General features: G+C 40.8%; 1 protein-coding gene across 2 annotated transcripts in view; it reads right to left on the bottom strand.

Moving 5' to 3' along the window:
- Window positions 1–14,275: 14,275 nt before the first annotated feature.
- Window positions 14,276–15,176, bottom strand: part of cdh4 (cadherin 4, type 1, R-cadherin (retinal)) — a 56,721-nt gene continuing 55,820 nt past the window's right edge. For both annotated transcript variants that reach the window (XM_026306967.1, XM_026306968.1), the window contains exon 14: window positions 14,276–14,743. In XM_026306967.1, the coding sequence (XP_026162752.1) occupies window positions 14,537–14,743 (207 nt within the window). In that variant the 3' untranslated portion in view covers window positions 14,276–14,536. The remainder of the gene's footprint in view (window positions 14,744–15,176) is intronic.

The following is a 15,176-nucleotide window of genomic DNA, read 5'->3' as shown; positions in this document are numbered from 1 at the left end:
TCCTCTGTATAGTTAATATTACTTTGTTATAATTGGTTGACTTCATTGTTCATGAGTTAGTGTGCTACTTTGCCCTACACCTGATTAAGATGAGGCGAGCTGGTCAGGATCTGTCATTGTGCCTCACATTTAGCAAATAAGTAATTGTACTGTTAATAACATAAGCTTACTGTGCTGCTGTGAGAACAGATATACAAGCCTAGGTTCTATCATGATTACAGATGCAGCAGCGAGGCCTGACAGTCTGTCATGGGGCCTCTATCTAGTGGTGGTGGTGATTCAGGTAAGGCCTTGGCCCGTGTGCCTTAGCCCAATCCAATATTTTTCCTGGTAATCCCCCCTTCCACTCCTCAACACTGCTGCTCTTTCAGAGTTAAGTCCACATAAGCTCCCACTTGAGTGCCAGAGGCAGAGCAACAACAGGGATGCTACGGTTGCCTAGCGACATCTCGGTTACTGCACCTGAGGGTGTTGGGTTAACACCCCGAGTCTGCCAGAGGGAACTAGAGAGAAGTACCACTTCTGTTTCCTTCCATGCCATTTATTAAAGGGGACTGTTATTAATTTGTTACATTTGGTGTTGTCATTTTTGCTTTCACCCCAGGGTGAGATTATCAGATAAGCTTTATCTAAAGGAAGTTTATTTGTGTGTATGTGTGTGTGTAGGCATGCTCTAGCCTTTGGCTGTTCACCTGAACTTACCTATGGGTACTTTTGTCTGATTCCAATATGGGATTTGACTTCTCTGATAATGCTTCTCAGCAGGGTCCTCCTCTTGCACTTCTATGATAAGTCTCCAGTCTGAAATTCTTTACTTGTTTACGCTCACAGTGGGGCTCAGATTTACTGATAGTTAGAGGCTGATGAAAGTTCCCCTAACCCCCATTACTTACATGAATTGTAAGGTTATGAATTTTTTTATTAAGGTAAGACCCCTATAGCTAGATGACTAAGGTTGCAACATTTTTTTTCATTGACATTACTTTAGAAACCAAAGAATTCAAAATTCCACTCAAAATCCCACTGTATTCATGCTGTGAGACAAATTCAATACTAAAAGTCAGTTAATTAATTTTATCCTTTTCAACGCCTCCTTGCATATTCTTGATTAAGCTTTGAGCTTATGAATAAAACTCTCTCCTAGGAGGGACATGAGAATGTGATTTGGATGAACTGATGTGGCACAGTGTGATCCAGTCGCTGCACTTTATCATCCATTAAGATGTGCAAATCCAATAGCCTATAACCACTTTTACCCTGAAATGAAAGACAATGATTTCCAGCCTCTCCTGGGGAATCAAATCGTATAACATGCAACACTTCTAATGAACAACAGTTTTTTAGTTTACACTTCCTGACTCCAAGTCTTGTGTGTCCTTGCCCTTGTTCCACCCAGGTCAAAGCTGACATTAGATCTCTTTTGTTTTGGGGTCGACTGAGGCAGTCTGCTTTGGCCTGGAGATGCTATAATAAGGCCAGTGTTTATGACCACTGCTGAAATGGGTTTGTAAGCACGACTGAACCTGTGAGGTATTGACGTGGGGGTTAATAGCCTATTGGCCTCTTTAATGGAGCTGAATCAGACCAACGCTGCAGCCAGTGACAAACCATGGGAGAAGAACATCTCCATTTACAGATATCTCCTATGACGTGGCACAGGCACCAAAACGTGTTGAATCCTCCTCAGAGAAACAGGTGACATGGTGCTCTTGAATACACTTTGACACATGAACAAACAGTCTAAGGTACTAGACTTTACACAAGTGATGTGAAAGTCAAATCTGTTTTGGGCATATTGACCAACTGGTTCTCAGATGTTTAATATTACTTTGTTGTTTATTGATCTTATATGATAATGGTGCTATTATGATCCTCAGTAGTTTTGAACAACTTGTTTGACTGATATAAATTCAATGTTATGTCAGGGGATAAACATAATAAAGCTTAGATGGCCGACTTTAACTTGTTTGCAGCTACATAAGTGGCAACATGATTACAATTGACAATGCCAACATATTGAGGTTGAGCAGGTATGACTTAGCATGTATCGCTCATTAGCGCTAACTATAAGGTACAGCTGAGGCTGATCAAAGTGGCCTCAGCCAGACAGCCTGTGAAGAGCACCAGAACATTCCCCAGTGTCATGAGACTGTCATGAACAGTCCACCTGGCACAGCAATAATACTGTACATCAAGCAGGAATATGTTGAAAGACCTCTCACAATTCACAGACTCTCACTGCACCATCAACACTTGCATCCATGTGTTTGTCTGCGATGCGCACAGCATCCATTCGCACACTTCTCCACTAGCAGCATGTTATTGTTATTGTTATGTAATTGACCCATCACTGATCACTATCATCAGCAGCAATACAAAAGTTGAGCTGAGAAATGACATGTTTTTTTCGAAAGAAAATTACGTCTAGTCTGAAAAATACGAGTGGTCTCTGCAAAATAGGTCTAGTCTCTGAAAAATATGACTGGTTTCTGAAAAATATGCCGCCTTCTTCTTTTCCTTTTGGCCGCTCCCTTCAGGGGTCGCCATAGTGAATCATCTGCCTCCATTTAACCCTATCCTCTGTCTCCTCCACATCCACACCAACTATCCTCATGTCCTCCTTCACTACATCCAAGAACCTCCTCTTTGGTGTTCCTCTAGGCCTCCTTCCTGGCAGCTCTAACCTCAGCATCCTTTTACCAATGTATTCACTGTCCCTCCTCTGAACATGTCCAAACCATCTCAATCTGGCTTCCCTGGCTTTTTCTCCAAAACATCTAACATGAGCTGTCCCTCTGATGTACTCATTCCTGATCCTATCCCTCCTTGTCACTCCCAGAGAGAACCTCAACATCTTCATCTCTACTACCTCCAGCTCTGCCTCCTGTCTTTTTCTCAGTGCCACTGTCTCTAAACCAGACCAAAGTCTCACCACTGTCTTGTCCACCTTTCCTTTCATTCTTGCTGACACTCTTTTGTCACACATCACACCTGACACTTTCCTCCACCCGTTCCAACCTGCTGCACACGTCTCTTCACTTCTTTTCCACACTCTCCGTTGCTCGGGACTGTTGACCCTAGGTACTTAAAATCCTCCAACTTCTTCACCTCTACTCCCTGTAACCTCACCGTTCTACTTGAGTCCCTCTCATTTACACACATGTACTCTGTTTTAATGTGGCTAAGCTTCATTCCTCTCCTTTCCAGAGCAAACCTCTACCTGCTCCCTGCTCTCACTACAGATGATTCCTGTCTAACCTCATCTGTCAGCCACCACAGCAAACAAGAAGGGGCTCAAAGCCGATCCTTGGTGCAGTCCCACCTCCACCTTGAACTCCTCTGTCACCCCTACAGCACACCTCACCACTGTCTCACAGCTCTCATACATGTCCTGCACCACTCGAACATACTTCTCTGCCACTCCAGACTTCCTCATACAAAACCACAGCTCCTCTCTGGGCACCCTGTCATACGCTTTTTCCAAATCTACAAAGACACAATGCAGCTCCTTCTGGCCTTCTCTGTACTTCTCCATCAGCATTCTCAAAGCAAATATTGCATCTGTGGTTCTCTTTCTTGGCATGAAACCATACTGCTGCTCACAAACGCTCACTTCTGACCTCAGCCTAGCCTCCACTACTCTTTCCCATAACTTCATTGTGTGACTCACCAGCTTTATTCCTCTATAGTTTCCACAACTCTGCACATCTCCCTTGTTCTTAACCTGTTAGTCCTCCATCTACCGTGGGTGGTAGATAAATTGTATGTCCAGATATATCAACAAAGATCGTCGGATAAATTTGAATAACGATTGACAAAACGTATGCCGAATAAAACCTTAAAGTCTCGCGATTCGAATAGTATAAAGCAATTTAGGATTTAATTGTCACAGCGACTACAGTTTCTTAATATTTAACAACAGTACAAATACAGTACAGTAGGCTGGTTCTTACCTTTTCTGACGACTTCGTACATGCACATAAACATCCAGTGTCGCATATCGTTTTGTTCGTTAGAATCCTTAGAACATGTTTTAGCCCAAAAGACGTATTATTATACAGAAAATCCATAAACCATCGTCCTCCCCATGAAAAGCTGTAATCCGGTTCGTTTTACGGTTGATTTCGCTGTTTATTCAATAAAGTTTGACATAGCAAGTTTCTGTGAATCACATGAGGCCTCAATCAAACATGTTTGTTACGTTTCACGGCGTAACTACCCCTAAAACCAATAGAATTCACACCCTCAGAGCACATCCCAGTCAGGGGGATAGACCAATTTCTAATGACAGTAGAATTAGCCAGTCGCATTGTGCAATGATGACTGACGCATCTTGTAGCCAATGATGAGGCCTTTCAAACGGTATACGATACGTTATGTTTGATGACGCAACAGTGGGCTATAAAAGGCCCATCAATATATATATAGGTCATCAATATAACTCTTAAAATGTAAGAAGAACAGCTAGTTTAATTTGGGTATCTGTTTTTCAGCCGTGTGCCGAAAAAGGGGCGGGATACCTAAAAGGAGATGGGCACCACTTAATTTCTCCTCCATTCCTCAGGCATCCTCTCACTCTCTAAGATCTTGTTAAGTAGCCCAGTCAAAAACTCTACTGCCACCTCTCCTAAACACTTCCATACCTCCACAGGTATGTCGTCAGGGCCAACTGCCTTTCCACTCTTCATCCTCTTCAACGCCTTCCTCACTTCATCCTTACTTATCTTTGCTACTTCCTGCTCCACAACAGTCACCTCTTCTACTCTGTGCTCTCTGACATTTTCCTCATTCATCAACTCTTCAAAGTATTCCTTCCATCTTTCCATCACACTTGTGGCACCTGTCAACACATTTCCATCCCTGTCCTTGATCACGCTAACCTGCTGCACATCCTTCCCATCTCTGTCTCTCTGCCTCACCAACCTGTACAAATCCACCTCTCCCTCCTTAGTGTCCAACCTATCATACAAATCGTTATACGCCCTTTGTTTGGCCTTTGCCACCTCTACCTTCACTTTACGCTGCATCTCCCTGTTCTCTTCTGTCCTCTGTGTCCCACTTCTTCTTAGCTAACCTTTTCCTCTTAACACACTCCTGAACTTTCTCAAAGTTCAAAGTCCCTACTCTAAGTCCTACACTCCTGCCCTTCCTCTTCTCTCTTTGCCTACGAACACGCCTTCCTCCTCTCCTTCTTCGACCAACAGTAGTCCAATTTCCACTGGCACCCTGTAGGTCAACAGCACCAGTAGCGGTCTTTGTTAACCCAGGCCTTGACCGATCCGGTATGGAAGTCATATTTGTGATTCGCATGTTTGATTTGGCTTAAATTTTACGTCAGATGCCCTTCCTGACACAACCCTCTGCATTTACCCGGACTTGGGACCGGCACATGAAGACACTGGATTGTGCCCCCCCCCTGTGGTTGCATTGTCTCTGAAAAATATGCCTAGTTCAGGAAAATACGACTGGTCTCCGAAAAATACATTTGGTCTGAAAAATAAATCTGGCCTGTGAAAAACACTACTGGTCTCTGAAAAATATGTATGGTGTCTGAAAAATACGACTGGTCTCTGAAAAATACAACTGGTCTCTATAAAATATGACTGGTCCAATAAAATACGTCTGGTCGAATAAAATATGACTGGTCTAAAAAAAAATATGACAGGACTCTGAAAAATACAACTGGCCCAATAAAATACATCTTGTCTAAAATATGACTGGTCTCAGAAAAATAAAAAAAAAATACGTCTGGTCAAAAAAGATACCTCTGGTGATGATTACACACATGAAGTGAGATTGCTACAATTAAGCTTTAGGAGGCATGCTAAAAAAATAAATGAGCTTTCTGCAGCATTGTTAATTCAGACACTGGACACAGAATATTTGGTAGCATTTAAGAGTTAGTTGCAAGCAAAAACACAGAGGACACTAATGGTCATACAGTGATGCCTTTTGCAGCAGTACAGTATAATTACCAGCACACAGAATATTTACAACCACAGAAAAATCAACTGTGCTCATTTAAGTTAAGTAACTTACTGTGACTTATCTGTGCCTAATATTTAGCTACAAAGAAACAATAACATTAAATCCTCCCTAAACTTCTGAAAAATATATAAGCAGAAACTGATTCATCCTTAGCATAAACATTCATCACTATTTATTGTTTGAATGGACAATGACACACGTGGGCAACACACCTGTCACATGTTCCAAGACTTTTGCTCACATGAAAAATGGATTGGTTCAAGCAATAAAAGTATAAATTATATAATATATAATATAATATATTGATAAAAGTATTATTAATATATAATAATATATTATATATATATGTTTTGTTGTTGTTATTGCTGCTTTCAGTGAAGTAGTAGTAGTTAGCATTTGCCAACTTTTACCATATCAGAATTATTAATAATTAAAGCAAAATTCGAATTAATTGTAAATATGATGGATGAGCATTTTGTAACCTATTAGTCTAGTAACTTCATTTCTCCTTGGCTTTCTGCCTTCTCTGGTTGTCTGGCAGCTTCACGCCTCTTAAACAGATGGAATAAATGGTACCTTGTAAGACTCATGTCTGGGCCACTGACTGAACCAAACTAGCAGCATTAGCTAAAACAAGCAGTTAATCAATGGCACTAATTGAGCCTGGATAGCCTATCTTAACTGGCTGTCAAACCAGTTTGAGCTTAGGCTAAATGTGTATTCAGGTGTAGGATTAATGTTACAGTAGAAATGTAACAAACCCTTCTTTTTTTACATAAGGTGTATTCCAGCACATCTTGATCAATATGAAATAGTGTGTTGCGTTTCCAAATAATTACAGAACTAAGGTTGAAGCAGCCTGTCCACCTGATGGCCAGGTCTGTTTGTCACCGGAGGCGTTCAGGGACCACTCTGAGTGTGGGTCACCTGTGTTTTAGAAATGCTCATGTTCCAAAACACTAGTCACTTCAGAGTGTCAGATGGCAAGTCTAGAGCAAATATACAGGGCAGTTCTTTGACTTCAGTGTGATGCATTTGCTTCACTTTTGTGCATTTTCACATTATTACTTATAATTACGCAACTTATGTGTGTATGTAACTTAGAATGAAAGCTGAGAAGGGCACCTTTGATTAACCTGGAAAAAGACCAAGGACCTTAGCCCCTAAAGCTCACCTTGAAGCAACATCCAGAAAGACACAAATGAATTATGTATGAAAACTGTTATCTCTCCAGTGGAGAATCTAAAACATGTGTAAATTAGGATCCTGAGATGGATGAAGTAGTTTATACACATAAGACACAGACATAAGACTCATAAGACTGCGACTAATCAGCTTACATTAGGTACATGGCCAGATAGTATAAGCTGCAATTCCTCCACATCATGTTACTGTAATATCATCATTACATTTACAAGACTAATGCTGTTACACACATGTGGCGGTCAATAATTTATTTATACTAATGACTATACTGTACATTCATTATTCATGGTAAATGTTTGACTGTCTTCCTGGAGTAATGCTGACAGAGGGAAACAGAGGGGCAGATGGGAATGGAGGCTTGATTGCACCCTAAAAGACACCAGAGACTAAGTTGGTTGCACAAGAATCATCTTCTACCATTTAGAGATGTAACCAGTGTCCCAGGGAAGGCACTTAACTCATGGCTAAGGTGAAGAATTATATCCAGTTGATTAGAGCAGCTGTTCTGCTTGAGGATGCAGCTCGGGTTTCCCACTGCACTATAGCATGTAATCACACAGAGAGGACACTCCAACACCGTTGAGCAGCAGCAGCACAGTTTCCATGTACATGATCTAATGATGTCAACAAATGAGACAAAGGCAATCCCATGATGCATCATTTACGGTAATTATATTGTAGATGTTCAAGAATATGACAAGCATGTGAACATTCACATTGTTGGTGTCAAAACATATAATTGGAAAGTTCAGTGGTGGAAGATGTATTCAGCCTATGAGATTGCATCTAATGATGTGATAATGCTTGATAATTTATTCATGTCCTATCTAATTAAGCTCTTACATTTATTAGTGGAACTCTAATGATATAAGCCTAATAGTGCACCTCCATAAAGTTAGGGGCTCAGAAGAGATGATATATTAAAAAAATGAATGATCAGAATTTGGAGTGGCAGAGGCTTAGATATCCTTAATTGAATTTCTAGTCTACAAGCTCCAAAAACACTCAAACCTACATTTCACATAATACAATGCAACATTGTCTGAGGTGAAGATGTGAATGGTTAAAATAGCACATAGGAATAGCGTTTTAAGTTTGATTTAATAAAAATGTGTATAGATTAAGTTTGACTTACAATAAGTCATTTGACTTTTTTGTTACTTATGGTAAAAAATAATATTTAGAATTGGGCCAGCCATTAGGAATTATGGACAAAGGGACTAAATTTATATGGGGCCCTCACCCACACCCACTCAGCACCACCATCTACCCACTCTTAGCTCTAATACCAACCCAGAAAATTTCAAGTAAGTGCTTGGCCATTAGCCTTGGAGTGGCATACTGATGGAGTCTCTAACAAACATTTACAAATCTGGTGTTATGAACCCATCGAGGCCATGTCTTGTTCAGCATACATATGCATGCTCAGTATGAAGCAGAAAAGGTCAAGTCAGTTCAAAACACAGAGACAAATGGACTTCCAAGTTAATCTGTGGCAGTTATATTGCTCCTTTTACCTAAAAACAAATGGGATTGAAAAAAATGCCCTCCAGTGAATGAAAAAGGAAAGAACAAAAGGAGGAAAAAAGGAAAATCAAACATTGACTGAAGAAACGATTAGAAGGCATTAAACCATGACGTCAAAAAATGGATGAACAAATAAACGTGCTTATTATCAATCATCAGTTATAATTTGTCTAGACCTACAATAATCAAAAATTAGAAGGCTAGCAGTGACTTAGTGGCCATTTGGTAGAACAAATCAGCAAGAACAGGCTTCTGATAAACTGAAGTTGGGTGACTGGACAGAGGTTTCCATTTTCACAAGACTAGCTTACAATAGATAAGTCTAGTTACAAATGTAAACAGTGACAAAATATAAGAGCTAAGAAGAGCTAAAATCCATGTGGTGTTTGAACATTGTACGATAAAGCATAACATTTAGAAACTTTCTTTTAAACCGGAGCCTTCAAGTCATTTCATAAATTGGCCATGACCATGACAGAATGCAGTATACCGTTATTTGTCATGGTCATGTGAAAGTGGAATGACGTGACTAATGTTATCATCGATGGGTTAATTCGTTTTATGTTTTAGAATTAATAGCAGCATTAAAAGCCTCTCAATTCAACAGACATTTTGTCAGCTTATCTATATTACTTTGCAGCAGGAAATACTTCACTTTCAACCATTATAACGCTTTATTAATGTAATGCAATGTGCTTTTATTGATACTATTGACGATGTGGAGTGTCCCTTTAAGAATATTATAATTTTACAGGCATGGAAGTGTTGGCTGCAAAATGTACTGAGGCATCACAAATAAAATATGGTGTTATTTTTGTGCCTCTATCCTGAGCGAGCAATGGGAGATTTTAAGCATGGAAAATATATATTTTGCAAGCACATAAATTATATTTCGAAAAGAAATTATATTCGAGCAAAAAATGATTTAGTTTGAGCGAGCAGAAATATATTCTGTGCTCAATAAATGTGTTTGTACGTTTGCTATCAGCCATATGAATATGCAATAATAACTGCTCTTGCTCAACCTCTTCACTCTATGCGCTCGGGTTTGTCCTCATGCTCGCTCAGCTTTGCACACAGCGTTACAAATGTGTCACAAAATCAACAATCAATCAATCAATCAGAGAACTGGAGAAAGTTCTGATTGGCTGTTTAGTCTTCAGTTAGATAGCTAGTTACAACACCCGTGCTTGAGATGACCTTATTGCATTTCTTAAGGGAGTCTGGCTTAACAAACAGAATATGATTTTTTCATTGTATTTGTTTTCTTTTCTTTATTAAATGATGTAGGGAATGGTAGATAACTCTGGTTCACACTCCACAACAGTAGTTGGCGGCAATGCATCTTTAACACTGAGCGCCACCCATCATAAAATCAAAAGAAGCAGAAGAAGACCAGCTGACTTACTTCAGTGGAGATGTTTGACTCCAACTGGTTAAAACATCCATCCATTCTTCCATTATCTATACCAGGCTTATTCCTTAACCAGGTTCACGGGGATCTGCTGGAGCCTATCCCAGCTCTCTTTCGGGTGGAAGGCAGGAGTACACCCTGGTCAATCTACCATTGGTTGCTCAGGATAGAAGCACAAAAATGACGCCATAGTAAAAGTCCTCATACAACCTTTCAACCATCCATCCATTTTCTATACCCGCTTATTCCTTAACCAGGGTCACAGGACAACCTTTCAGAGTATTATAAATATGAATGAGCAGTAAACTGTAAGGCTGGACTAATTTATCAGATGGTCATGGACAGGAACAAAACAATGTTCTTAGGCCCCAACCTCAGCCTCACCCTCAGTTCCCAATAATGTTCAAAGCCTACAGCTGTCAGCTCAGTTATTTTCCCATAGATCCATATAATTTGAATAACAGCACCTGACCCCAATCTACTGAAGTAGAAGTGATATAACCTTTAATTATAGTTGTCAAGTAAATGTAGTGAACATATTCTGCTGGCACAGAGTATAAAAAGAGTAACAATGAAAATAGCCAAGATTTACTTTAACAGTAATGCATAAGGTTCTTCCTTACATCGTCCCTTTATTGATAAGATAATCCACTACAAAAACCAACCATGATTTGTAGGAAATGCTCTTTTCAGATGCCATTTAATAGTGCACAGACATTGTTTCAGCCATGACTGATATGAGAACCCTGCCTTGGTAATAGCAGAGTGTCTCCACTGAACCAGCCATCCATATCATAAATGGCTGGTCGTTAAACAGTAGATATTCTCTCCCCCACTTGCAGCAGGAACATCAAATTTATTCTGCTGCTTTGATCTCATTTTAGACTGAGTCCTGAAATAGCAGGAGGCTCTGAGTAGTGTCAGCAGTAAAGCAGCCAGCAGAGCCAGCCAGTCCTGGGCGGTGCTGCGGCTGAACAGCAACATCAACACCAAACTGTGAACAGTTGATCATGCAGCCAGCACAAGAACTAACATCCACTGGTGTTTTTCACATTGGACTGTTCCCAGCGACAGCCCTAGAGACTCACTAGCTATGTGGAAAGGAAATGAAAAGAACTAAGCTTGGACATGTTTGAAGAGGAGAACTTTATTTACAACACACTAGGCACTGGCTGAAAGCCAGCAGCAAAGCTCTCAGTCTATATACAGCATTTATCAAGGGGGCAGCTTGAGGTTGCTTTCTTCCTTCACTCTGCCTATCTGCCATGGGGAAACTTAGAGAACTTCAGCTAAGCCCATCAAAGAAACCTTCCCTGAAGTTAATCTCCTTATCTGCTGACTGGCTATGACCAAGATGCTTTTTTCTTTTCTTACGAACGTATTATTATTTCAGAGAAGTGAAATCTTCCTCTGATGGCTCTTATTAACATGAGTCCACAGGCCCATAGAAGAATTCAATATTCTACTATGGCAAAGGTTAACTTCAGTTTATTATGGGATGTTCTCATTACTGCGACACTCCAGTGTAGATTAACGGGGGAATCAAAGCACCTCATTAACTAGTCCAGCGTACTCTGTAAACTCTGCTCATCTCCACCTGTCTTCTTTACCTCTCCACTGCCCACCCCTCTAATTTCTGGCCATAGTGGGCAACACAAGATGAAGTATCACTCTATTTCACCGCTTCATATTTAACCTTTTTCTCCCAACCATTTTCTAAATGTTATGCATTGTCCCTGCTGTGCCTGAATCTCACATCCTTCACCACATCCTTCTGCTGACCCTCTCTTCTACCCTCCTAATCACCTCTCCACATGGCCTACCTGCATCTTCCCACCACCTCATTTTTCTCTCCCACTCTTTCACTGTCTGCCTCTCTGCTTTCTCTCTGGGTGTCTCATTAAAGGCGCTCTGTCTAATGAGATTACGCCGTGGGGATTAATGGTGTGGCTAATTGATAGACACACAGCCGGAGAGGATTAAATCCCTTTAAGTCCCCAGAGGGTTTTTTGGCTCTTCAGCTGACTAATTGAAATCACAGGAATGGACACAAATATACTTCCTGACCCCATAGCCTGCTCTAACACTGCTTTGTCTGAGATGCAATAAATGGACGAATATAGAGGGTGTTAGAAAATGGAGCCATATCCAAATAACAGGGTCAGAGATTAACTGTGTAATTCCAAAGGCAGTCTGTTAAACTTCACTAACCTTTCTAACACATTATTCCACTGGAAAAACTACAGAACACATGTAAGTACAAACCAGTCATTTCATGAACACATAAAGCTGGAAAAGCGGTGAATTTAAAGACACTATGTAGAGACTATTTATGGGATTGCAGCATATTTCAAATTACTCTAATATTAAAGAAATATGAGACAATCCTGGTGAAAACCGATGTGGCCTTCGCGTTACTATCATTCAGCATCTAATCAGTCCATGTGGACGGGCGTGGGATAGTGGCATGCATTGCCATCTGAACATAGCAGCTTTAGGTCTACGCTAGTTGCGTCAAAGCTGTAAAAAATAAGAATAAATTTAAGAATAAATTCACACAGGTCCATTATAATTTAAAGTGTTGAGTGATGTTATATATATACATATATAAGCACTACTGAACCAAACATGCTGTGTGTCTTTGCCTAAACACGATGCATGCAGAGAATATACAGAAAAAGGTCGCCGGTTTTCAAAACATGTCTTGTTTATTTTTTAAAGCACACATCCAGTATCTAGATGAATGAATAAAAGAATCCCAGTACACTGAATAATAGAACAACTATCAACAGGCATGGCTAATGAACCTTCCACTGTTTGGAGGCCAGAGGCCAACAGGAGGACCACGCCTGTCAGAGACAATACAGAGTGCGAAGGGGAAGGCTGTGTTTCACACAGACAAAAGGAGTATAACAAAGCGTTTTAGAAATGAAAACAAAACAAGAAATGACAAATAAAAAGCTCTAAGCATCTCAAAAGGGGATTTATGATTTAACGAAAGACAAAGAAACAAACATATCCACATATTGAAACTAAATGGGCCAAAAATCCCCTAAGCCCAATGAAGAGCTAGAGAAAGCAGCAACTCGTATGTCGTCAATACTTCAAAAATAGGTATCTTACAGTATTTTTATTTTCTTAGTGTCTTTATACAGCATATATTCATAGTTTCTGCTGACTATTTTCACATTCTCACCACATAGTAACAAGTGCTTTGAGTAAAACATTTTGAAAAAAAAAAAAAAAATCATGCACCTTTTTATAGTTCTGTTGGCCTATAAAAAACGGGAATGTTCAAGGCGACAAAAATCCTTCTCATATGCCTTTGTTCCATTGTTCCATGTCATTTTAAGTTCAGCTTTCTTACACTGTCTGACTAATCAGATCATGCCTACATAAGCTTTACACTGTGGAGAAAGCAACACAAAACCATACAGGGCAGGCAAGCATTTGAACATACTGTAAAGGCTCCTAAACTTATGTGTCCACAGAGGAAAGGCAGGCATTCTCCATTAAATTAGAAAACCCCCACATGTATAAAAAATGATCTCACACAATGTCAGTGTGTTGCTGTAGTTGTGTTGACAGGTGATGCTTGTGAAAGTCAAACTGAGCAGGCCCTTGGAGAAGAAGGCTTGTCTTCAGCCAAAACAACTCATATTGGCTTCTTTAGGCCATAATTCATTGGGTTATGATGTCCAATAGTCTCCCCTGGTTGTGTCCTTCCCTCCTGGGACAGGCTGCTGGGGTTGTACATCTGCACCACTGTGAAGGGAAGATGAGAGTGACAGGCAGGGCTGGTTTGAGGAGCGCAGGGGGGCCGACGAGAGTATGCGCCTCCACTGTACTGCACGAATGGCAACCGATCCTGAGATAGCAGGAGTCTGATACAAAAACACACCACAAAAGGCACTTTATAAAATGACAGTGCTTCTGTTCTAAGGAAATTCAAGTTGACAGAGTGAAAGAGAGAGTCAGAGAGCGTCTTCCCAAAAACATTCTCTTCAGTGTGAGACTAAAGCAAGAGATGGTTTTGTTTAACAATCGATCAAAGCACGAATTCACTACTTGTGTCTCTCACGACCGCCTTGATTCGTCCCCAGAGAGCTCTGGGTCCAGCACGGTGAGAGAAAAAAAAAAAAAAAAAAAAAAACATCACACTACAAACTCGCCACTAAAAAATATAAAGCCAGAATACAGTTGCGTCGCAGCAGAATTGCAGGCTCGGTGAGAGCTGTGAGCAAATTAACACAGCCCATGTCAGGGTCTGTTCCTCACGCGTCTACCATGGAGCCTGCGTCATGTTCTTGGGCCCTGCCCACAGTTTCCAGGAGCATCCATCTAAATGACCCTGCCTCTCCTGACCCCTGCCGCAGCCCCGCCCAGCCCCCAGCTCTGCTCTCAGTCATCATCCCCTCCTCCGTAGAGGTCGGCCAGCTTCTTGAAGCGAGGGCCCCAGTCATTGAGGTAGTCGTAGTCCTGGTCGCCTGAACTGGTGGAGTTGAGTGAGCTGACGGAGCCGGCAGTTGAACCGCTGCCCTCGTAGTCAAAGACCAGCAGGGAGTCATAGGGAGGAGCTGTGGGGTCATTGTCTGCTGCCCTCAGACCCTGAAGATATAAAGACAGAAAATGAAAGATCTTCTCTCATAGAACTGCAACAGTTCTATGTGGTTAGACCTATATACTGGATCAGGGTGGCCTTCTAGTAGAAGTGAATTTAGGCCAGTCGTTGTTCACCAGCAGTATAATGAAGGTGATGAATTTTTAGGGTGCCAGACAATAAACGTTTGCAATAAACTTTGTCTCATCTGGCTCACTGAGCCATCAGATTTTAATGTTCCATTATGGTCTGAATGCTGTTGCAGAGCTGTATACAGGGGCAAACTATTTCTAGCAGTGCTTCTGCTGAGAGGAAGGCAATATTTGCCTTTCTCTCTTGAAATATTTAAAAATAATATAATAAAAAATAATTTTGGTTATTGATGATTCCTTCAAAAATCTTTTAACTGTGTAAACATTTGACTGAATGACACAGCATTAT

The sequence above is a fragment of the Mastacembelus armatus genome, chromosome 5, assembly GCF_900324485.2.
Source record: "Mastacembelus armatus chromosome 5, fMasArm1.2, whole genome shotgun sequence".
Lineage (NCBI taxonomy): Eukaryota > Metazoa > Chordata > Actinopteri > Synbranchiformes > Mastacembelidae > Mastacembelus > Mastacembelus armatus.
This window is presented reverse-complemented; position numbering and strand designations above follow the sequence as displayed.